Below are 18,187 nucleotides of genomic sequence, written 5' to 3' on the forward strand. Positions count from 1 at the left end.
TCAATTTTTTGACTTTGATTTAGCTCAGATTATTCTCTACATTAACTAAAGGAATCTGTAGGAGACAATGATATCAGTATACTTGTGTGTTAACTCTGTTATCTCATAGCACCAAAAAAACAAAGACCCTTCTAAGCACCATAAAGACTCTTAATGGGATTTCAGGAGTTACAATGGACTTAACATTACAAGACTCATGCTGTTTATCACCCACAGATGGGGTTGTATTTAAGACCTCATCCTGGGGGTTCAATGAAAATATAAAACCTCTCCATTATTACATGTAAAGACGCAAAATTCGCAGAGTATATACCCATCGTTTGTCTCCATAGTGAATCTGGCTGTTTGCACTGTCTGTATGTACACTAATAATAGAAAAGAGATTTACATTTCCTTTGAACTCTACGTCTGGTTTCAAACAGCTTTTTGCCTTGCAAGCAAATAAAAACTGTATCAAATAGAGATGTCATTTTATTCCCGAAATGTTCTTTTTGACTTTAGTCATTGTCTATGCAGAATTAAACCAATTGGATGTAGCCCTACTCTCATTGTACTTATGTTTAATCTGTTTTGTCTCTTAAGATCAGATCAGCGTAGAGCTTCCTGTCTTGCTAATAACATTAAGTTGAGTAGATGGCTCAAAGATGGGCATTCATGACCTGACTAGGATCAAGCCGGTTGTCCGCTTAAAGAAAAAGAAACAGCAGTGTCTCCAAGCTATTCAGCAGATTTTCTTTAACTGAACTGTCTAAAATCATGATGGCAAAAGCGAAGAGAGCAGTCATGTTATCCACTTCAATGCACTGTCCCTTTTAAAAGTAAAATGTTTGTATTTATCTCACTTGGGATTACATTTCCAACACAGTTAGGTATCAGTAAACCTCAACACCACACTGCTACTTCACAGTTAAATAGTTACAATATGTTTTATTAATTGTCTTAGCTTCCTCCAAGTTATGTAAATATAAAAATTATTCAGAAATCATACCAAGACACAATTCCCCAATGTTATTTTTCACAACAGTGATGACAGATTTTAAGTGTTGCATTTTCTACATAGCTAAGCTACTTTTACAACAATAAACTTAAAATTCTACATTTGGCTCAGTGGTACAAATGACGATATTTTTTATTTTATTCACATAAATCAATAATATGCAACAAGTTAAAGACTATAAGAATCAATGTTAAATATCTCCTTATGGGACCAACTGATGTCACCTGGATGAAATCTGCAGTAGTATGAATAGTACAAGAAAAATGACAGAATGTCTGGCATCGTTGCCATGGATCCCACTCTGGCGTCAGGGGCGGGACGTCTCTAAGGGGCAAGGTGAAGAGTGATGGGGGCATCCAGTCTGTGCTAGCAGTCTTCCTGCCTTCAGCGCAGACCTTCATAAACATCACTTCACAGCCCGGTGAGAAACCCACCTCAAACCTAGACAGGAGGAGAGTGAAGGCAGATCATCAGAAGAGCATTTCACTGGCAAATACATCTCACAAGTAAGAAAAAAGGTATAAACTCAGAAAAAGAGTGTGGATGGTTTTAAGTACACTACTGTACTTACATGGAGGGGCTTTTAGCTCCAGCCAGTAAGTGAAGAGTAGGGTTAGGAATGGTGGTGTGGTCTTGTATTCATGTGAACGTTCATCTTCATCTCATTGTCCAAAATTTGCACAAGCTGCTGCATGGAGGGCAGGTGACCAGACTCCAGTTTTGACCACACTGGCACATCTATAGAGAGACAAAACTCAATTCACACATTCTCCACACAACTTAATTAATATTACAAAGATATTTAAATAATCTTGTTAGCTTCGATTTGAGAAGTTATCATATAAAATAGCACTATAGGTTGTAGAAAATGTTATTGCTCATCACTGCATTTCCTTTCATTTCATTACAGGTCAAAGCGTTCAGTCTGTAAGTCCATATTGTGAATCAGAAACTCACCATTTAATGTGATTTCAAAAGCTCCTGTGGACATTAACTGGTTTTCAATCATATTACTGAGGAAGAACACCATCATGCAGGCATATATCTGAAAGAAGCATGAGAGAAATTTTGAGTTAACAGGTTTTGCAAAAAAAACAAAACAAATTTGCCACTTTTGAATGGGTTGGTTTCCACTTTTTCTTGCATCATGCCATGGATCACAATAGTTTTGCACAGATGAGATACGCTCTATTGACAGATTAACCTGAGTCTGCTTTAGTAAACTTCAAAGTGATGAGCAAGAACTCAAATTGACGTGACAAACTCTGTGCATTTTGGTTAAAAAAAAAAACTTGTAAAAATGTTCACAGCAACAAACATCTTACAACATGTTAGAATGGACAAACTTGCAGCTGGCACAGCTAAGCTGTTATTGGAGCCCAACTGATATATCAACAGGCAAATGCTGCCAGAATAATTTGTTTATACAACATTATAATTTTTCGTCTCAATACAGATCAGTTTAAAACAACCCATATCGTTTGGGCTGTACTTTTTAATGGACATTGTCAAACATGTTTCCCCATACAGATTAGATATTGGGCTGCAATGCTTCAGCTACCAAACACTGGTCGACTTAGAGCCGAGTTAGGATTTTGATGGATGTGTAAAGAGTAACCTATTAACAGGTTTTCTAGTCCCAGTATTCCATTTGTTTCTTGTTGCTCCCTCTGTGGCCACACTTGCTTTCTCTATGCAGTATGTATATTAGTCAGAAATGGACTCAGTTGTGCATCATGTGACGTGGACACACCTTCTTACACACAGCAGTCCTTATTGGTTGACGAGATTAGGGCACAGTGAAATTATAATGTGGCAAATTACAGGCCCTGGCAGTCGGATTTGATAGCTGTCGGGATGTAAAGAGAATTTCACCAAATATGATTAAAAAAATCATTCTGAAAATATACCTACGCCAGCTTTAAATGCACACACAAAGCAGGAGACCCTCAGACTGTTATCAACAGTTTGAGGGTCTCCTGGGGCTTAGACAAAACAAGCAGATTTATTAGCAAAAACAAGTCAAAGCCATATGCTTAATAAACCATTAACTATTCTGTATGCAACTGCAGGGTTTTCTGTTAGTTATCCAATTGGCTACCAAAACCACAATACCCTTTATCAGCCTCAGCTTTCTGTTAAAACACAACAATAGCCCAGGTATCTTCATCTGCAGATATCCAATGTAAACAATCACTGGCCATTCTCCCTCTGAGCCTTTGGCATGTCTGTAACCCTGGGGATAACTGATCCAAGCCAAACAAAACTTAACACCCCAACCTGAAGACCCAGAATGAACAGCTAATGAAATCCCACGGGTTTGAGTTGTACTTGGCAGCGTGTATGCAACTGTATTAGAAACACAGCCAAAATAAAGCCCACTCTCTACATTTCTATGTTCAAGCTGTGATATCAGTAGTGATTACCTGCAAAACAAATTCTCAGTTGCGACACACAGACAACCGTGACCTCACCCTTGAGAGCTGTAGTGAACCCTATAGGTCCAGGAAACCTTACCTTATTTCCCTGGCCCCATTCCCAGATGCCCGGGGCTTGCATACCGAAGAGGGTGAATGGGTCCCTGCCGATAATAATCAGCCCAATCACCAGCAGTTTGAACACAGACAGGAAGGAAGCAATGTGTCTGAGGGAATAAAACATGAAACTGGCTTTAAAGACAATCTCTGGACATGGCATCATAAAGTAAACTAGTGTTGTTGAAGACGTCAAATTAGCCCAAAGCCCAGCAGATAGATTATACATATCCAATAGATGTGACCCTGTATACAATTTGTCTTAAGGCAGATTGGTCACATTCACCGGTATGAAAAATATTCAATGTTTTTATAGAATATAAACAACATATTTTTCAGGCTTAAAAAAATAAGGCATATTAAAAATTGTCCTGATAAAATTCAAATCAACACTGCAGCACATCTGATAAATCATCTTGACATCTAAAAATAATATTTAAAATAGTTTTTCATTTCTGAGATAATTCTCTGAAAACATATTAATTGCACCGTGTCAAGAAGGAAAAGATAATGGTGTGGCCTCAATTTGTACAAATAAAGCTTCACTGTGTAGAACAGAGACAAGAAAGTAAAGCTTTGTCTACTGTGTAGTGCATGTGCCGGCTTCCTGCCTTACAAATAACTATTATCTATTTCAGTCGTGATCATGACTCTGCAGGAAATATAAATCTCCTGACTTCCTCCCTCACAACTAGTTATTAAACATTTCTACAGTGGTCATGACTCTGCAGGGGGAAAAAAAAAAGACGTGGAAATAATAAACTAGGATTGGACTCACACTTTCACACCTTGAGCCTGCATCCTGTTTACTCTGGTTTGACTATCCTTTAAAACTTTAATATGTATAACTGGTTGAACAATAAACTGTCAGTGGATACTGCCTTACTCCAGTGACTAAGCCACTGAAAAAAAAAAAAAAAATCAAACACTGGCTGGAGAGCTGGAAGCCTAAAATGTGTCACACTCTCTAGAGTGTTTATTAAGAGTTCAACTGATGAGGTCCTGAGAGTCTCAGTGACACCACGTCTTTAACTACAACACCTGGGATTACAACACAGAGCAGTCTCACAGACACTTGGCTTGTGTTCTAAATATATAGCATATTTCCTATCCAGTGATACCTCACAAACCCACTGATTATTACATGAAGATTAGACAATGATTGTTTAGATTTAAAAGTCCAGTCTATAGCTGCAACAGTGCACAAAATAGTCAGTCATTTGGAGTCTGTCCATCCTTTGCGCGGATTACACTGATAAATTACTGTTCTTGGCTGTTAACTCACAAAGCTTTTATTGCACTTACAGTAATGTAACAAGTGTAACTGTCGTCAACTCAAGTGCTTCACTGTCTCTCCTCTGCTGCGCTGTGTGCAGCACAAACATCAAAGGCTCAGCCCCGCCCCCGCAGTGAAACACAAAGACACAACATAAATAAACAACATCTACTGCGTTTTGCGGTCATTTATTGTCACACTATTCTCCTCTATTCTCTGTGGTTGACTGCAGGTGGTCTGTGTGTGTGTGTGTGTGTGTGTGTGCGCAGCACACACAGGAGAGACAGTGAACCGGGTGAAGTACTCAAGTTGACGACAACTACACTCATTACATTACTGTGAGTGCAATAAAAGCTTTGTGAATAAAAAGCCAAGTAGAGAAATTTAATCTGTGCAAAAGATGGACAGACGAGGGGGGCGTACCAGAAACTATTGATTAATTACATTTACAGAAAATGTGCTATATTGTGATATATAACGTTATCGGGATATGAAATGACCTATATTGAGTTATGAGATTTTGGTCATATTGCACGGCCCTATTCTGCACAGTTCTAAAATGAAGGAGAGGTACACATTGAAGAAAAATATATGATTGGAGTAACAGTCTTAGTGTTGTAACAAAACGATTATTTTCATCATCAGTTAGTTTGCTGATTATTTTCTCAATTAATATTGATTAAACATTGGTCTATAAATGTCAGGTAATTGTCAAAAATGCTTAACACAATTTCTCATAGCCCAAGGTGACAACTTCAATTTGCTTTTATGTCCAATCATCCAAAACCAAAAGATATTCAAGACAAAGAAAAGAAAAAGAAAAGATTATTCACTATTTGTTTCAACTCCAATTTGTTTTTCTTTATACAACACAGTAGCTACAGCTTTCACTGAAAATAAAGTCTATTAGAAACAACACATGCTGTGTTAACCAAATATATTAAATTATATATATTAAAATTGTTGCACTTCTAGATCAAGCAATCTAATTACTTTATAGTAAAAGTGCTGGGGAATTATGGGACCATTTTTAGAATTTATAACATAAGTAACAAAGATTTAATTTAGCTCACAAAGTATTTGACTGTTGCATTGTTGAAAATACACAACAGTCATATTGACACCTTCAGTTTACAGACATTAATTTGAAAATGTAGTGGTGGTAGCCCCAATGAAATATGAATAAATAACGTGATGTCCTTTTGACCCAGATTTCATGAACTCTAGCGGCAGTAGTTTCATCTATGTCCATAAAACTACCAAGGACAAACTCATGGCCAGATAAGCCCAACTGCATGAGAATTCCATTTCCTCAGTTAAATCACAGCTAATCCTGGGCGGCTCTCTGGCTGCTTCAATAAAGCTGGATATAATCCACTTGTTACAAGGCGGATACCACAAACCTCCACCCGCACCCTCAGATCTGCCAGCAGCTTGCTCCTCCGGGCCCCGATTACTAAGCTCCGCACCATAAAGGATGGAGCCTTCTGCTCTGCTGCACCACGCTTGTGGAACAGCCTTCCTAACTATCTGAGGGCAGCACAGAACCCAGACTCTTTTACAAAAGGCCTAAAAACCTTTCTATTCAGGAAGGTTTTTTTCATCTTAACTCTTATTACTATTTTTTATGTTGTGTGTTATTAATACTGTAGCACTTTGAGTTTCACTATGAATGAAAAGTGCAGCATAGGTTATTATTAATCTCTCTCTTACCGATAGAGGGGGATAGGAAGATAGTTCTCCCCTTCAATGCGGATGTCTGGGTACCGCTGGTACAAGGCCTGCGTGTACTCCTCAAACACCCGCTTGTACCCTCAGGAAATGCTGTGTGAAGACAAACACACAGTTAGAAAAACACAGACAAAGTGCACAGTTGATACAACAAACGGGAACAAAAGGCAGCCACAATAATTGTCATCTTTGAGCTACATTGTGAACTTAGCCTTGAGATTTTACACGCGTAAATTCCAATGTTATCTGTAGATCGTTGTGATATGTTTTTCTTCTTAGTGGGAAGTTTTAGTGGTAGTGTGAAATTCCCCATAGCAGCATTTTTGCACATTCATGTTTTATCTTCCCCTGCTAACATACATGCTCCTGTTTAAGGCATACTGTATGTTTACTTGAGGCAAAACCAACTACAGTATTTGCAATGCAAATGTCTTTCTCCTGTTACCTTGTTTCCTTTACTTAATTGCATTTTCTTTCACATAGGGCTGCAACTAACGATTGTTTTCATTATCGATTAATGTGTCAATTATTTTCTCAAAATAGTTGGTGATTAATCGTTGCAGTTCTAACGTTACTTGCACACACTACCTTACAATCATGAGACATTGTTATTAGCATAACTCAGTGGCTTTTAGATGGGATAGATAACATTACTATTCATTGATAATCTTATGATTTTATTTCTTTAACAGATCTGCGATTAGCTTCTCCCATATGGAGATGAGCTGATATCTCAGGGATTCATCTGATGTGAAATGATCTTAAATTTAGCCGCAACTTTTCAGCATTAACGTTATCTCGAGAACTTCACGTTAATGCAAACTGTTACAAGTGAGGTTAACGTACGTTAGCGTAAAACATTTGCAGGCAGACGGAGCAGTTTGCCGGGATTTTACACAATGCTAATCCAATTAAACACACAATGCAAAAACAAGTTAATCTAACCGGCAGGTACGATACGACTGTTGGATTTAACGGCAACTTCCGCGGAAGCGGGGCCATGTTTTCGACGAACCGTTCACGAAAACTAGCTAAAATCAGGAACTTCCCACTTCCCCCATGTGTTTCTACAGTTATTTACTTATTTCGTTAATTAATAACTACCGTAACCCGAAGACTGAATCTCCTTTAACATGTTTACACGAGCTAACCCTCCTGTTGGTTCGCGTCTATCCATTTTCGGCCTACGATGTTGTTAGCTTGAGTTCAGCTAGCTTGCAATGACTCGCCAGATTTTCGCTCGTTTGCTCACCAAATTTGAAACTTGAGAAGAGGTCCCGTCGCAAACTGCATCTTCATCTTCTTCACGCCGCTGCTGTCACCTGATGTGGCGCAGCACAGCGAGAAAACCCCCAATGCGAGGAGCGAAAAACGCAACCACTTCATCGCCATCCGTCCCGGGGTTTGTTTCCTCACAGTCAGATGGAGAGGTAGGTTAATCTGTACATTTCGTTGCTGGTTGGTCTTTTTTTCCCTCTCGTGCTTATCTTGAGTTTTACATACAACAGACATCCGCCTTTGGCGCCACCTACCGCCGTGGCTGTTCAACTGACTTCACAGCAACGTTAAATAGGCCTACTGCATGTTTTCTGTACATTGTGGTCCTTTTTTTCTGTGGACTGGAAGAAAGTTTGCTTGTTTTCCCTACAAATATTGTATTCCAAACAAGTCCATTTTAAAATTCTTCATAAAATATATCCTTGCAACTACCATTTAGCAACATGTACTTCTGTGTCTGATACGAGTTTATTCTGTTTGAATGAAAGAGAAACTATTACCCATCAAAGAATGTAGCATTGTGAAAGCCTTTTGTAAAGACTTAAGTTTATTTTATTCATGAAACAAAAAATCCTTAAAGCTAATCAGAAATTTTAACATATATTGTGTATATATTGTACTATTTTTTTCATTCTTTATTTTTATTGATGTAGTGATTATGTTTTTTAAAAAAGGTTTGATATGACACATTGAAATGTAGAACTTTTTTGGGTCAAAATGTTAATAGTCTGATGTGATGATGTGGTGGTAATAACTTTATCACATTTTCTTGGTCTGGTTTATTTCATATGTGGTCTTGTGTTTATCATTCTGTTAAATAAAGAGTAAAAAAAAAAAGATTGTGATAATGCATTGAATGTCAGTGTCATTGGCATTAATTGGCATCCCTGAATCAAACTCATTGCTTGACATGTGCATCTTATCATCATAGAGCTTAGTTTAGCATAAAGTTATTTCTTCTCAAATAAACTAATTTACACCCACAAACTAATATTGAATGTTCAAGTAGTAAAAAAAAAAAAAATACTAGTAACTGAAAACATTTTATCTTGAAAAACTTAACAGAAAAGTGAGCATAATAGTATTTTCATGTGTACTATTTTCAAACCCTCGACCTTATGAATTATAACAAAGAATTCAACATTTTCCTCAATATTAAGGCTCACTTCTACTGCATATATCCCATTCTGTGCCAACTGTATTCTCCAGTCAATTTAAAAGTGAGATTATAACCTTCTCATGTTCTTAACTTCACTGAATTATGTTTGGCTTATTTTTCCACCTATGCTGACTAACTGAATAGTTAGTTGAAAGCTTTGTCTCCCACCTGTGCATGCAGGAGATGAATTTGCCTTTTCTGTTGTGGCATAGGTGGAAATCCATAAACTGCAAACTCATTTTTAATATAGCAGCATTTTTTTACAAGAATTATCTGTTCTCATAACCAATTTTACTTTTAATTTATGACTGTCCATATACTCAGACCCAATAATGTTCAATTAGAGTCACTGATAGGAGCCATGTGTTTTAAGGATAGTAATACATTATTTGACAATTATTTATAAGAATTTCTGCAGCCACTTCCACAATTGTGTCAAACACAGGGATAAATTCAAATAATCCAGTGGAATCAATCATAGTAAGATTTTATGAAAACATCCACAGCAAACAGAAAAGTGTTGCATCCAACAATATACGCCAAAAGTGGCATCTCTTAAAGACTTAACATTTTTATTGAGTTAGTGTTTTAATTCATTTTATTTAACACAACGTACTGTAATACACAATAAGATCAAAAGAACTGCCTCAAAACAAAGTTTTCAATAAACAAACTGTTCGTCTGGGTGGGTTTGTCTCAGTGGTTCAGCCTCGCCATTCTCTCCTGATCCACAGCAGACTGCAAAGCCAGGACTGTGTCTGTTGAGGACAAATAAGAAAGCACATTTATCCACACAGATTTTGGTCCTAGGCATTACATATAAGATTAGACTAAGCTATGTGATTTAACTGCTACCCGATACTACATAAAGCTTCCAACTAGTCAAATAACAAGGTGATCAGTTGTAGTCATATTTATGTTAAAGTTTCAGTTTCTCCTCCTTCTGCTGCTGTCTGCCTTAATGCTGTAGTCTCAGTGAGAATAATGTAACATTTTGTATCATATTCAACAGCAGTCCAAGAAGTCTAAATTAGATTTAATTTGCAGTATACATTGTACTGCAAAACTAATGGATAGAAAACCAAAATCAAGCTGTGGTTTGTACAAATCTACACTGGCACAGTGCTAAAACAAAAGCAGAGATGGAGATAGGTCTGGCTATGAAACTAGTACAAACCCAATAACTTCCGAGAATGATCCACCAGGTCCGGAAGTCCTGCCTCGATGTTGTACGAGGTTTGCTCCATTGCCTTGACAAGCTCATTTGCCCTCTGAGAGACAAAAGTGATAAAGTGTGAAGACTGAAAAAGCTGTTTTTATTTAAATGAATGAGTGTGCTGAAAAGAAGAACAGAATTAAGAAAATCATACCTGAAGCTCTGTGTAAACCTTCTCCTCCAGCTCTGCCACCTGGGATATGGCATCATACACGCTGGTATCCACAACAGACTCCTACAAAACACAAGAGCAAATTATAAACAATATAAAATCATAAGCATTAACGATTTTGGACTTGTAGACTGAAGTTGTGCAAGCTGACCTCCTCTGAAGATGTATCTACAGGCTCTTGTGACTTGGCTACTCCACTGGATTTGGAATTGCCATTCAATTCCTTCACTCTGCCAAAGACGGGAAAAGATTAAGTTTCCTTCCCAGACATATTAGTTTTATAATAATAAAAGCTGAATATAGCATTTCCATCACCATCAAGAGTTAAATATAATAAGCAAAACATTTACCTGTCAGCGTAACGTAGTGTGTTCATTGTATATTCACATGAAGCCATGCTTGGAGACACCATTGCAATCTGTTGAACCAAGAGAGGGGGAGGAATGTAAAGGTATGTACATTCTGCACTTATACACACATACATACATTCAGTTACCAGTTTATTAGGCATACCCATCTTAGATCAGCCACATACACTATATGATTTGATCAACCACTTGGACATTTTCAGATATTGATACTACAATCACACACCATAGTTATGCTTGTTTAGTGTGCAGCTTTATTATCCACTTTTGGGTAATAAGGGTCATAAGATAGTGTTTCTCCAAAGTGAAACTAAGCTAACATCGATGTCCGTACATACCATGCAGGTCTTGGATTTCTCTCCAATGAAGGAATCTCTGAGGACCTTGGTCAGAGTGCTCATCCTGAAGGGGATGTAATCGCTGTTCTTTCCCAGTGAACGAATACACTCCTGGGGGACACAAGAGTGAACACAAGGGTGTGTTAGGTGTAATGTTGTGATTATCATCTTGTCAGGTGCTATGTATGCATATATAATATTTGGATTCAGTTCTGAGAATGCCAGTAGAATTCAGCTTTTGGTGTGTTTCATTGTACTTTACTTAATGGTATCAATTTGAGAGGACCAGACTCCCCTCTTCTAACTTAACCCAGTGTGTGCATGCCTACACATCAGCCATAGTCTACCTTTAAAGCCAGAAGGCTTTGGTTTATCTCGGCAGTTTCAACCAAAGTGCTGCGGTCATTGCTTTTGACGTCTGTGCCACGCTCATTGCCAGCCAAATCGACCAGTGAAAATTTGCCGTGCAGTGTGCTGTTGCGTCTTAGGACAATCTGGAGGATGGCATGAGAGCGGGATGAGTTGGCATTGGCTGAGGTCTGGCCTGATGTTCTGGAGAGACAGTAAGGAAAAAAGGAAAGGGAAGGCAGCCATGTTAATGTTACGTTTCATGAGCTGAAGAAAAAAAAAGACAGACCAAAAAACCCAAAACAGACTGTCCCCTAAATATTTTATGTGTTTATTAAATGTTTTTTTGAACCCGATGATGCATTTGAAATACTAATGTGTTTTAGGATTCTTGGTTTAAGCTACTATGTCACAGTAACTGATGAAATTAAACATACATATTTAGTGCTTCTTCAGTCAACATTTTGTATAGTGAGAGTAATGTAGGTCTAAAGTACAGATGTATGTACCATGACATTTCAACATACACCCTCTTGACAGATAAGTACCTGCATGCACTGCCCATCTGTATCATCTTTATGACATCCTCTGCTTTGGACACATAGACCTCCTCCAGGCCTACCACGTGAACCTGCTGTCGGTCGTCCTCCAGAACACGTAGCTTGGCCTTCTTGTTCAGCAGGTCATACACCTAAATGAACAAGTATATTTCATTTGAGGGGTAACTTAGAATTAGCTGACTGATTTTCTGTCAAATATTTTCAATTGTTTCTGTGAGGTGAGAGAAGAGGACATTCTTACTTTGCCATTGTAAATCTCAAAGAAGCTGACGAAGGCAGAAAGATCCAGGCTAGCATATCTTCTGTGATTGATATTGGCGAAAACATCCTGGGCTAAAAGGGACAAAGTGAAGTAATTATACAAAGTGAAGTTCTGATGCAAGTTTACTTAATCCTGGATGTTTATGTAGTCTGGTGAATAACAATGTGGAGATTAACAGGAAATCCTATCCAGAGTGAGTGGGAACAAATACAAATAATGTGGATAGAGCAAGTTTGAAAACTGCTTTTGATTTATTCCTGTTTGATAAACAAAATGAGGAAAAACCAGGATAAACTATTTCCTCATTCTTAAAGTGCATAGAGAGCCACTGGAGATGGTTTGGGTCCTACCTGCCAAAGCGTAGATTCCTTTTGCGCTGTTCTGCTGCTTCCCTGTGAAATCACCTCCCATAGTCTAGGTAGAAAAAGTGTCACAGAATGAAAAAAACAAACAAAAGACAACTCAACACAACAGAGCAAGGAGAGTCACTTACATGAGTCTTCCCGCTTCCTGTCTGGCCGTAGGCAAAACATGTTGCCATGCTGCCTTCAAAAATGGACTGTACCAAAGGTTTAGCAGTGAACCTGAGGACAATAATAGCATGTATGAAAAATATACCAGGTGTATTCTACTGCTGACCAACATTTCATACACATTACTGAACAGATACTACTGTATAGAACAATGCTATTAACACTTTCCTATATACCAAATTATTTACAGCTTGTGGGAGATGAGAAACAAAAGTCTGGACTGATGGCAATGCGACAGCCTTTAAAACCACATCCTCAAAGAGGAAATTCTCAGAAAACTGATAAGTGAATCCCTGTAAACACTCAATGAAAACCAGCATGTTGTTGCTTAATAAAAGAGCAAATGGGGTCATTACTTGTAGACCAAGTCGTTGGTGGCTGTCTCATCAAAGGAGTAGTCAAACTGGAAGATTTGGTTGTCCAAGTACTTTGTGAGGTCCACTTTTTGTTTTGGCTCATGGACCAGCAGAGCACCTTTCCCTGGTACGGAGACCACATCTATCTCCTTCTTAGTACTCTCTAGAATAAACAAGGACGCAAAATTCTGTATGAGGCTTTAAAAGTTTTTACTACTATTTTTGGGCAAGAGTGCACCCTCAATTACGCTTTTCTTTTCAAATAATAATACATGCAGGATCTTAAACCTCATTGTCAACTTACCTTGCTTGTTAAGGGGTCGTTTGCGAACACACACACAAATCCTCTGAGATTCAATCTGTAAAAACACAAGATATAAGAAAAAAAGTATATAAGTACTATAAATTGCATGCTAACATATCGCTTCATACATGGCAGATGGTTAAGGCTAAACTTACCAGGTCAGTAGTTGATAAAGGGGTTATTTCCAAGGTCTCTCTGAACTCTTGGATCATATCATAGAACTTCTGGTTTGGTCGTGAAGGTTCTCCATACTAAAAGGAAGGAAATGTAAATAAAATAAAAGAACAAACTTCTCTTATGTCTTAAAGTTCCAACCAAGTCACTATTGAAAAACAGAAATAGAAGAATGAGTAAAAATATCACACCTTTCCCCTCTTGGTCTGCATGTCGGGGGGTTTAATAACACAAGACAGCCTTTTGTTGCCTTTATTGAACTCCTGGGGAGCCACAGATTTTCTTCTACCTGAAGTGCATAGAGATGATGTACATGTTTCAGTATTTACTATTTTTTAAGCAGATCAAAACAGAACATTAGTACATGTAGGCCTATATCGGATATGCAGAGTACATTGTTATTAAATGAAGTTAACACCTTCCAACCTCATATTACGCACCACCTGTTCTTATTTCTAACAGAATATGGAGTTCGTAAGATCAATGTGTGAATAGATCTACAGTGAAAGAAAGCCAATCATTTGTAGCAGAGAATTAAAGTATTTTATGGACAATTTTATGATTTTATAAGCATTTTTGACAGGAGAGAGATGACAGGAAATGAGAAAGAGAAGGTGGATGACATGCAATATAGGTCCCTGGTCAGAATCTAACCAAGGATAGTGCAGTTTATGGTCACGATACTATGTATTAGGGTACATGCCAGTATAAGATCCATTGCTAACCTTTAACAGCAGGCGGAGGGATTCTTTCAGGTTCATCATTTTCCTTTATGGCCTCACGGGCAAAAGGCAGCGTCATTGCCGGTTTGGCCTCATTCTTTCTACGCTGCTGATTAGGAATCGCTAGATAAGGCAGGAGAATGCACTTGAGTTTATGAAGACACAGAGCAGCAATACTCAAATGTTTTATAAAATAAATGTGGCTTGTTTTCTCCTTTTTGTAAATGTACTACTTTGTGAAAAGATTTTTCAATGATCCTTTCAGAAGATCACTACCAACCAGAGTTTGTGAGAACTGATGAAGGGGGGAGATCAGGGTGGATTGTCTCTGGACTTGTCTCAGAAGTCAGAACTGGTGCTGGAACAGGGGCGGGAGCCTGGAACATACATGTCTGCCTGGCCTGAGAGCGAGTGGCGGCTGAAAGTAAGACAAATCCAAGTCAGTTAGTGTCTGAATTTAAGTATTGTTAAAAAGGTATACTTTGCAGGATTTTCCTAAAAAACAATGTATGGACTCATACAAAAGTAATCCCTCTCAATCATCACTTATGACCCACTAGAAGTGTGTGGCGGTGTATTCATCTGCAGAGACACTGACCTCTGCCTGTATTTACTTATTTTGCTTTGGGCAGTGGGTGTGTAGCCCCCAGCCAATTACAGCGCACAGGGTGTGAGGTTGAGACTATTAGCATAGCGACCAGGTTACAATCGCGGTCTCCGTCTCTCTCCTCTGCTCTGCTCTGCGTCTCTGTGTCATGAATGTATAAAGAGCTGCAGGTCTATGTGACTGAGGGCGGCGCTGAGCTGAACACACATAGAGCAGAGATGCTACAGCAGACAGGATGAAGTTCTGCATTCACACAAAAATGGCAGAACTGATTAACACAAGTACAGAAAAATCAAAACTAAAGTGGAGCAGAAATTAAAAGATGACGCCTTCTAATTCAATCAAAACATTTCTGGCTAACAGTGGTACTAAAATTCAGTCACTTCAGAAAAATAAAAAAGGAGTGCGTCATATGATGAAAATCAGAAACGGGTAAGCAGCAGTGACAATACTGACCTCTTTCCTCATTGCCCAGTGTATAATTTCATTTCCACACCATAATTCACAAATCACAATTAATGGTCAAAAATATATATTGCTGCATGCCAGAAGTTATTGATTTGCAACCCAGCACCAGTAAAGCAGAAGATCTATAATCAGTGATGAGCTCTCTCTTCCAGGAAGGTGGGTTTTTTGCAGCAACACCCTAATCCCAGTAAGAAATGAGTGATTAGAGAATCATTTGCTTTAGAGAGAGGAACATGCCTTGCCGACCTGACTCTTCAGCCTTGGTGACTGCTGGAGCAGAGGCTTTTGGAAGGAAACAAGCTGTTAAAAACACAACCTACAGAACACAGCAATCTAAAACTAATAAACAGTACAATTCATTTACATACAGGTGGGTGGTGCAGGAATCCTGGATGAGCGCAGACGACTCCCATACTTCTATGGAAGAGAGAAACAAAAAAAGAAGTAGAAGTTGGTCAGTGTTGCCCAGATTTTAGCTCATTCATGAAGAGGCCAGGTCTGGCTGTGTGCAACAGATGTTATCACAGCCTTATTATTATTTTATCCAGGTCTAGCGTTAAATCCAACAGAACCCAAAAGATGAGTAACGATGCATTTAGAGCTGCAACTAACGATTATTTTCATTTTTTGATTAATCTGTCAATTATTTTCTCAAAGTCGTTTGGTCTATAAATGTCAGAAAATAGTGAAAAATATCAGTCATGGTTTCCAAAAGCCCATGGTGAAATGTGACCTTGTGAGGCAGCTGGATTTCCGGGATCACGACATCATAAGATCACATGAGAATCAATCTTGTCAGGCCTCAAGTTGTGCACTTGTGTCCGAACCACTGGTGGTTCAGACCAATCAGTGTCATGAATTCAGCTGCCTCACAAGGTAAGATGGTGACAGACATGATTCATCCAATCACCTGCCAAGAATTTTTTGAAAGTGCCCGCCCTTTTCCAAACAGTTCCCTAGGACGACTTTTCAGATGGTTCTGTGTAACAAACTATCTGGTGTGTCAGTTTTGGTGCAACCTAAAATGTCTTGTTTTGTTCCAACCAACAGTCCAAAGCTCAAAGATATTCAGTTTACCATCACAGAAGACTAAAGAAACCAGAAAAAAAACACACACACTTAAGAAGCTAGAAAGTCAAAAGGCAAAAGTCCAGAATTTTAGGGTTTTTTTTCTTAAAAATTGACTCAAAATGATTACTAAAATAGTTGGCGATTCATTTTTTGTCAAGCAACTAAACGTTGCAGCTCTAGTTGCACCTGTCAACTTTATTCCACCCACGGTATACTGAAATCACAGGAAAACAATATGAACATTTCTTTAATCCTAGTTTATTAGGAAAATAAGCCAATTTAATGCCATAGTAGATACAAAACAAGGAAGGATAGGATATTTGATTATTAGTGGTAAAAATTTAGAATGTGTTCAAATCCTTAAAAATATGATTCAACCTGTTGACACTGCAAGAAAGACACTCCTCACCCTTGTAACGTGGAAATGTAGGTAACAGTTACCTTCTCTGGAGCAGGAGTAGGTTGTTCAGCAGCTTTGTTTGTGACAGCGTTTATGTGGTCCAAAAGCTCTGGATTGAGTGAACATAACTCGCTCACTTCAACCTATAACACAAAAAACACCAAGCTAAGAGGAGAAATGCAGTAACAGATTTGGGAACGACTATGTCAAACTTGCTCAAAAAACATTACGTATACGTTACATTTCAAAATGCTTTTATGGTTGAGGTTTAAGAGATGCCTTGTTCATATTAAAACTAATGTTACAAAAGTATTTTCTGTCTTTATGGAGTTACTGACCTCTTTCCCTCGGCAGATGTTCCTCTCATGCCACTCTACCATCACCGTGGACTTGACGGTATCGACAGATTTCACCGTTGCCAGATGAACTCGGCCTGGTTTACATAAACAAACAGACAATCACATTTTGATAACGACGTAGCGTTAAATTTGCAGCTAATACTCAGCATAGAAAACAACCATCAGCTCACCATCACTGCGGCTGATCTGTACAGAGAGTCCTACTAGAAGTCTGGACAGGCTGCTTTCCATTTTAGCTCCCTCTTGCTGCTCTGTAACGGAAAAAAGTTAATTTTCAGGTTATCGTTAACGAGCTAACACGCACTCTAGCTATTGAGTTGTCGCCGCTCTAACAGTTACTCGATAAATTAACGTTTATAAGACTGAACCGTCATTGCACTTTCCTTTTTTTACTTGTTTATCTAGCTTTACTCTGACAACCGATAAAATCAAACTTGCCTACCCAATTCAACGCAAACACCGCCCAAGATTCAAATTGTAATTTCCGGGTGTTTAAGAATCTGATTGGTCGTGTCTTCTTCTATGGCTGTTTTTAGCTAACATTCAATGTGCCGTCATACCGCCACCGAGTGGATCATTTTAGGAATGACCTCTGTAACGACAATGCAAACTAAGCATTGGGCAAGTAAAAGTGAAACACGTAAAACAAATAGTCTCTACAAGGTCATATGGAGTAGTCTTCCTGTAACATTCAAATACATTGTATGAGCTATTTATTAGTTTGTTTTGTTTGGTTGTTGTTTTATTAATAATAATTAGGATCAGAATCATCTTAATTGGCCAAGTATGTTTACGCATACAGTGAATTTGACTCAGGTTTGGAGGCTTTCATTACAACATTACAACCTTCAGAAGTATGCACAAGCAATGACTATATACAGGTGAAACCATTTCTGTGAACTGTAAACAGGATACGAATAATGCAAAGAAGTGAAGAATGCAAGGTATGCTAAA

At 38.3% G+C, this 18,187-nt stretch overlaps 2 protein-coding genes across 6 annotated transcripts; both read right to left on the reverse strand.

The window, feature by feature from the left end:
* Nucleotides 1-907: 907 nt before the first annotated feature.
* On the reverse strand, nucleotides 908-8,010 carry selenot1a (selenoprotein T, 1a). Its single transcript, XM_044367327.1, has 6 exons — nucleotides 7,791-8,010; nucleotides 6,521-6,631; nucleotides 3,515-3,641; nucleotides 1,955-2,042; nucleotides 1,569-1,735; nucleotides 908-1,438 (listed from the first exon to the last, which is right to left on the reverse strand). The coding sequence occupies exons 1-5, from the start codon at nucleotides 7,928-7,930 to the stop codon at nucleotides 1,611-1,613; spliced, it is 591 nt and encodes a 196-aa protein (XP_044223262.1). The 5' UTR covers nucleotides 7,931-8,010; the 3' UTR covers nucleotides 908-1,438; nucleotides 1,569-1,610.
* Nucleotides 8,011-9,555: 1,545 nt separating this feature from the next.
* Nucleotides 9,556-17,754, reverse strand: kif2c (kinesin family member 2C). Of its 5 annotated transcripts, none has more exons than XM_044367317.1 (23): nucleotides 17,676-17,749; nucleotides 17,404-17,484; nucleotides 17,213-17,307; nucleotides 16,916-17,017; nucleotides 15,772-15,820; nucleotides 15,650-15,685; nucleotides 14,609-14,746; nucleotides 14,332-14,451; nucleotides 13,798-13,895; nucleotides 13,588-13,683; nucleotides 13,433-13,487; nucleotides 13,129-13,291; nucleotides 12,733-12,823; nucleotides 12,590-12,653; nucleotides 12,219-12,310; nucleotides 11,966-12,108; nucleotides 11,417-11,621; nucleotides 11,070-11,180; nucleotides 10,714-10,781; nucleotides 10,515-10,593; nucleotides 10,346-10,426; nucleotides 10,153-10,246; nucleotides 9,556-9,733 (listed from the first exon to the last, which is right to left on the reverse strand). In XM_044367317.1, the coding sequence occupies exons 2-23, from the start codon at nucleotides 17,462-17,464 to the stop codon at nucleotides 9,672-9,674; spliced, it is 2,103 nt and encodes a 700-aa protein (XP_044223252.1). In that variant the 5' UTR covers nucleotides 17,465-17,484; nucleotides 17,676-17,749; the 3' UTR covers nucleotides 9,556-9,671. The 5 variants fall into 5 exon arrangements, with proteins under 5 accessions (XP_044223252.1, XP_044223248.1, XP_044223251.1 ...); XM_044367313.1 differs by having other exon boundaries at nucleotides 15,641-15,685; XM_044367316.1 differs by lacking the exon at nucleotides 17,676-17,749 and adding an exon at nucleotides 17,617-17,635 and having other exon boundaries at nucleotides 15,641-15,685.
* Between the last annotated feature and the right edge of the window lie 433 nt (nucleotides 17,755-18,187).

This window comes from Thunnus albacares, chromosome 12, assembly GCF_914725855.1.
Source record: "Thunnus albacares chromosome 12, fThuAlb1.1, whole genome shotgun sequence".
Lineage (NCBI taxonomy): Eukaryota > Metazoa > Chordata > Actinopteri > Scombriformes > Scombridae > Thunnus > Thunnus albacares.

Excerpts from the sequence above, each read along its gene's own strand:
- kif2c (XM_044367313.1), bottom strand. The coding sequence starts at position 17,464 with ATGGAAAGCAGCCTGTCCAGACTTCTAGTAGGACTCTCTGTACAGATC. Across the intron at positions 11,622-11,965 it reads CAGATGGGCAGTGCATGCAG|AACATCAGGCCAGACCTCAG; the intron begins GTACTTATCTGT and ends CTGTCTCTCCAG. Across the intron at positions 11,181-11,416 it reads AAAGCCTTCTGGCTTTAAAG|GAGTGTATTCGTTCACTGGG; the intron begins GTAGACTATGGC and ends TGTGTCCCCCAG.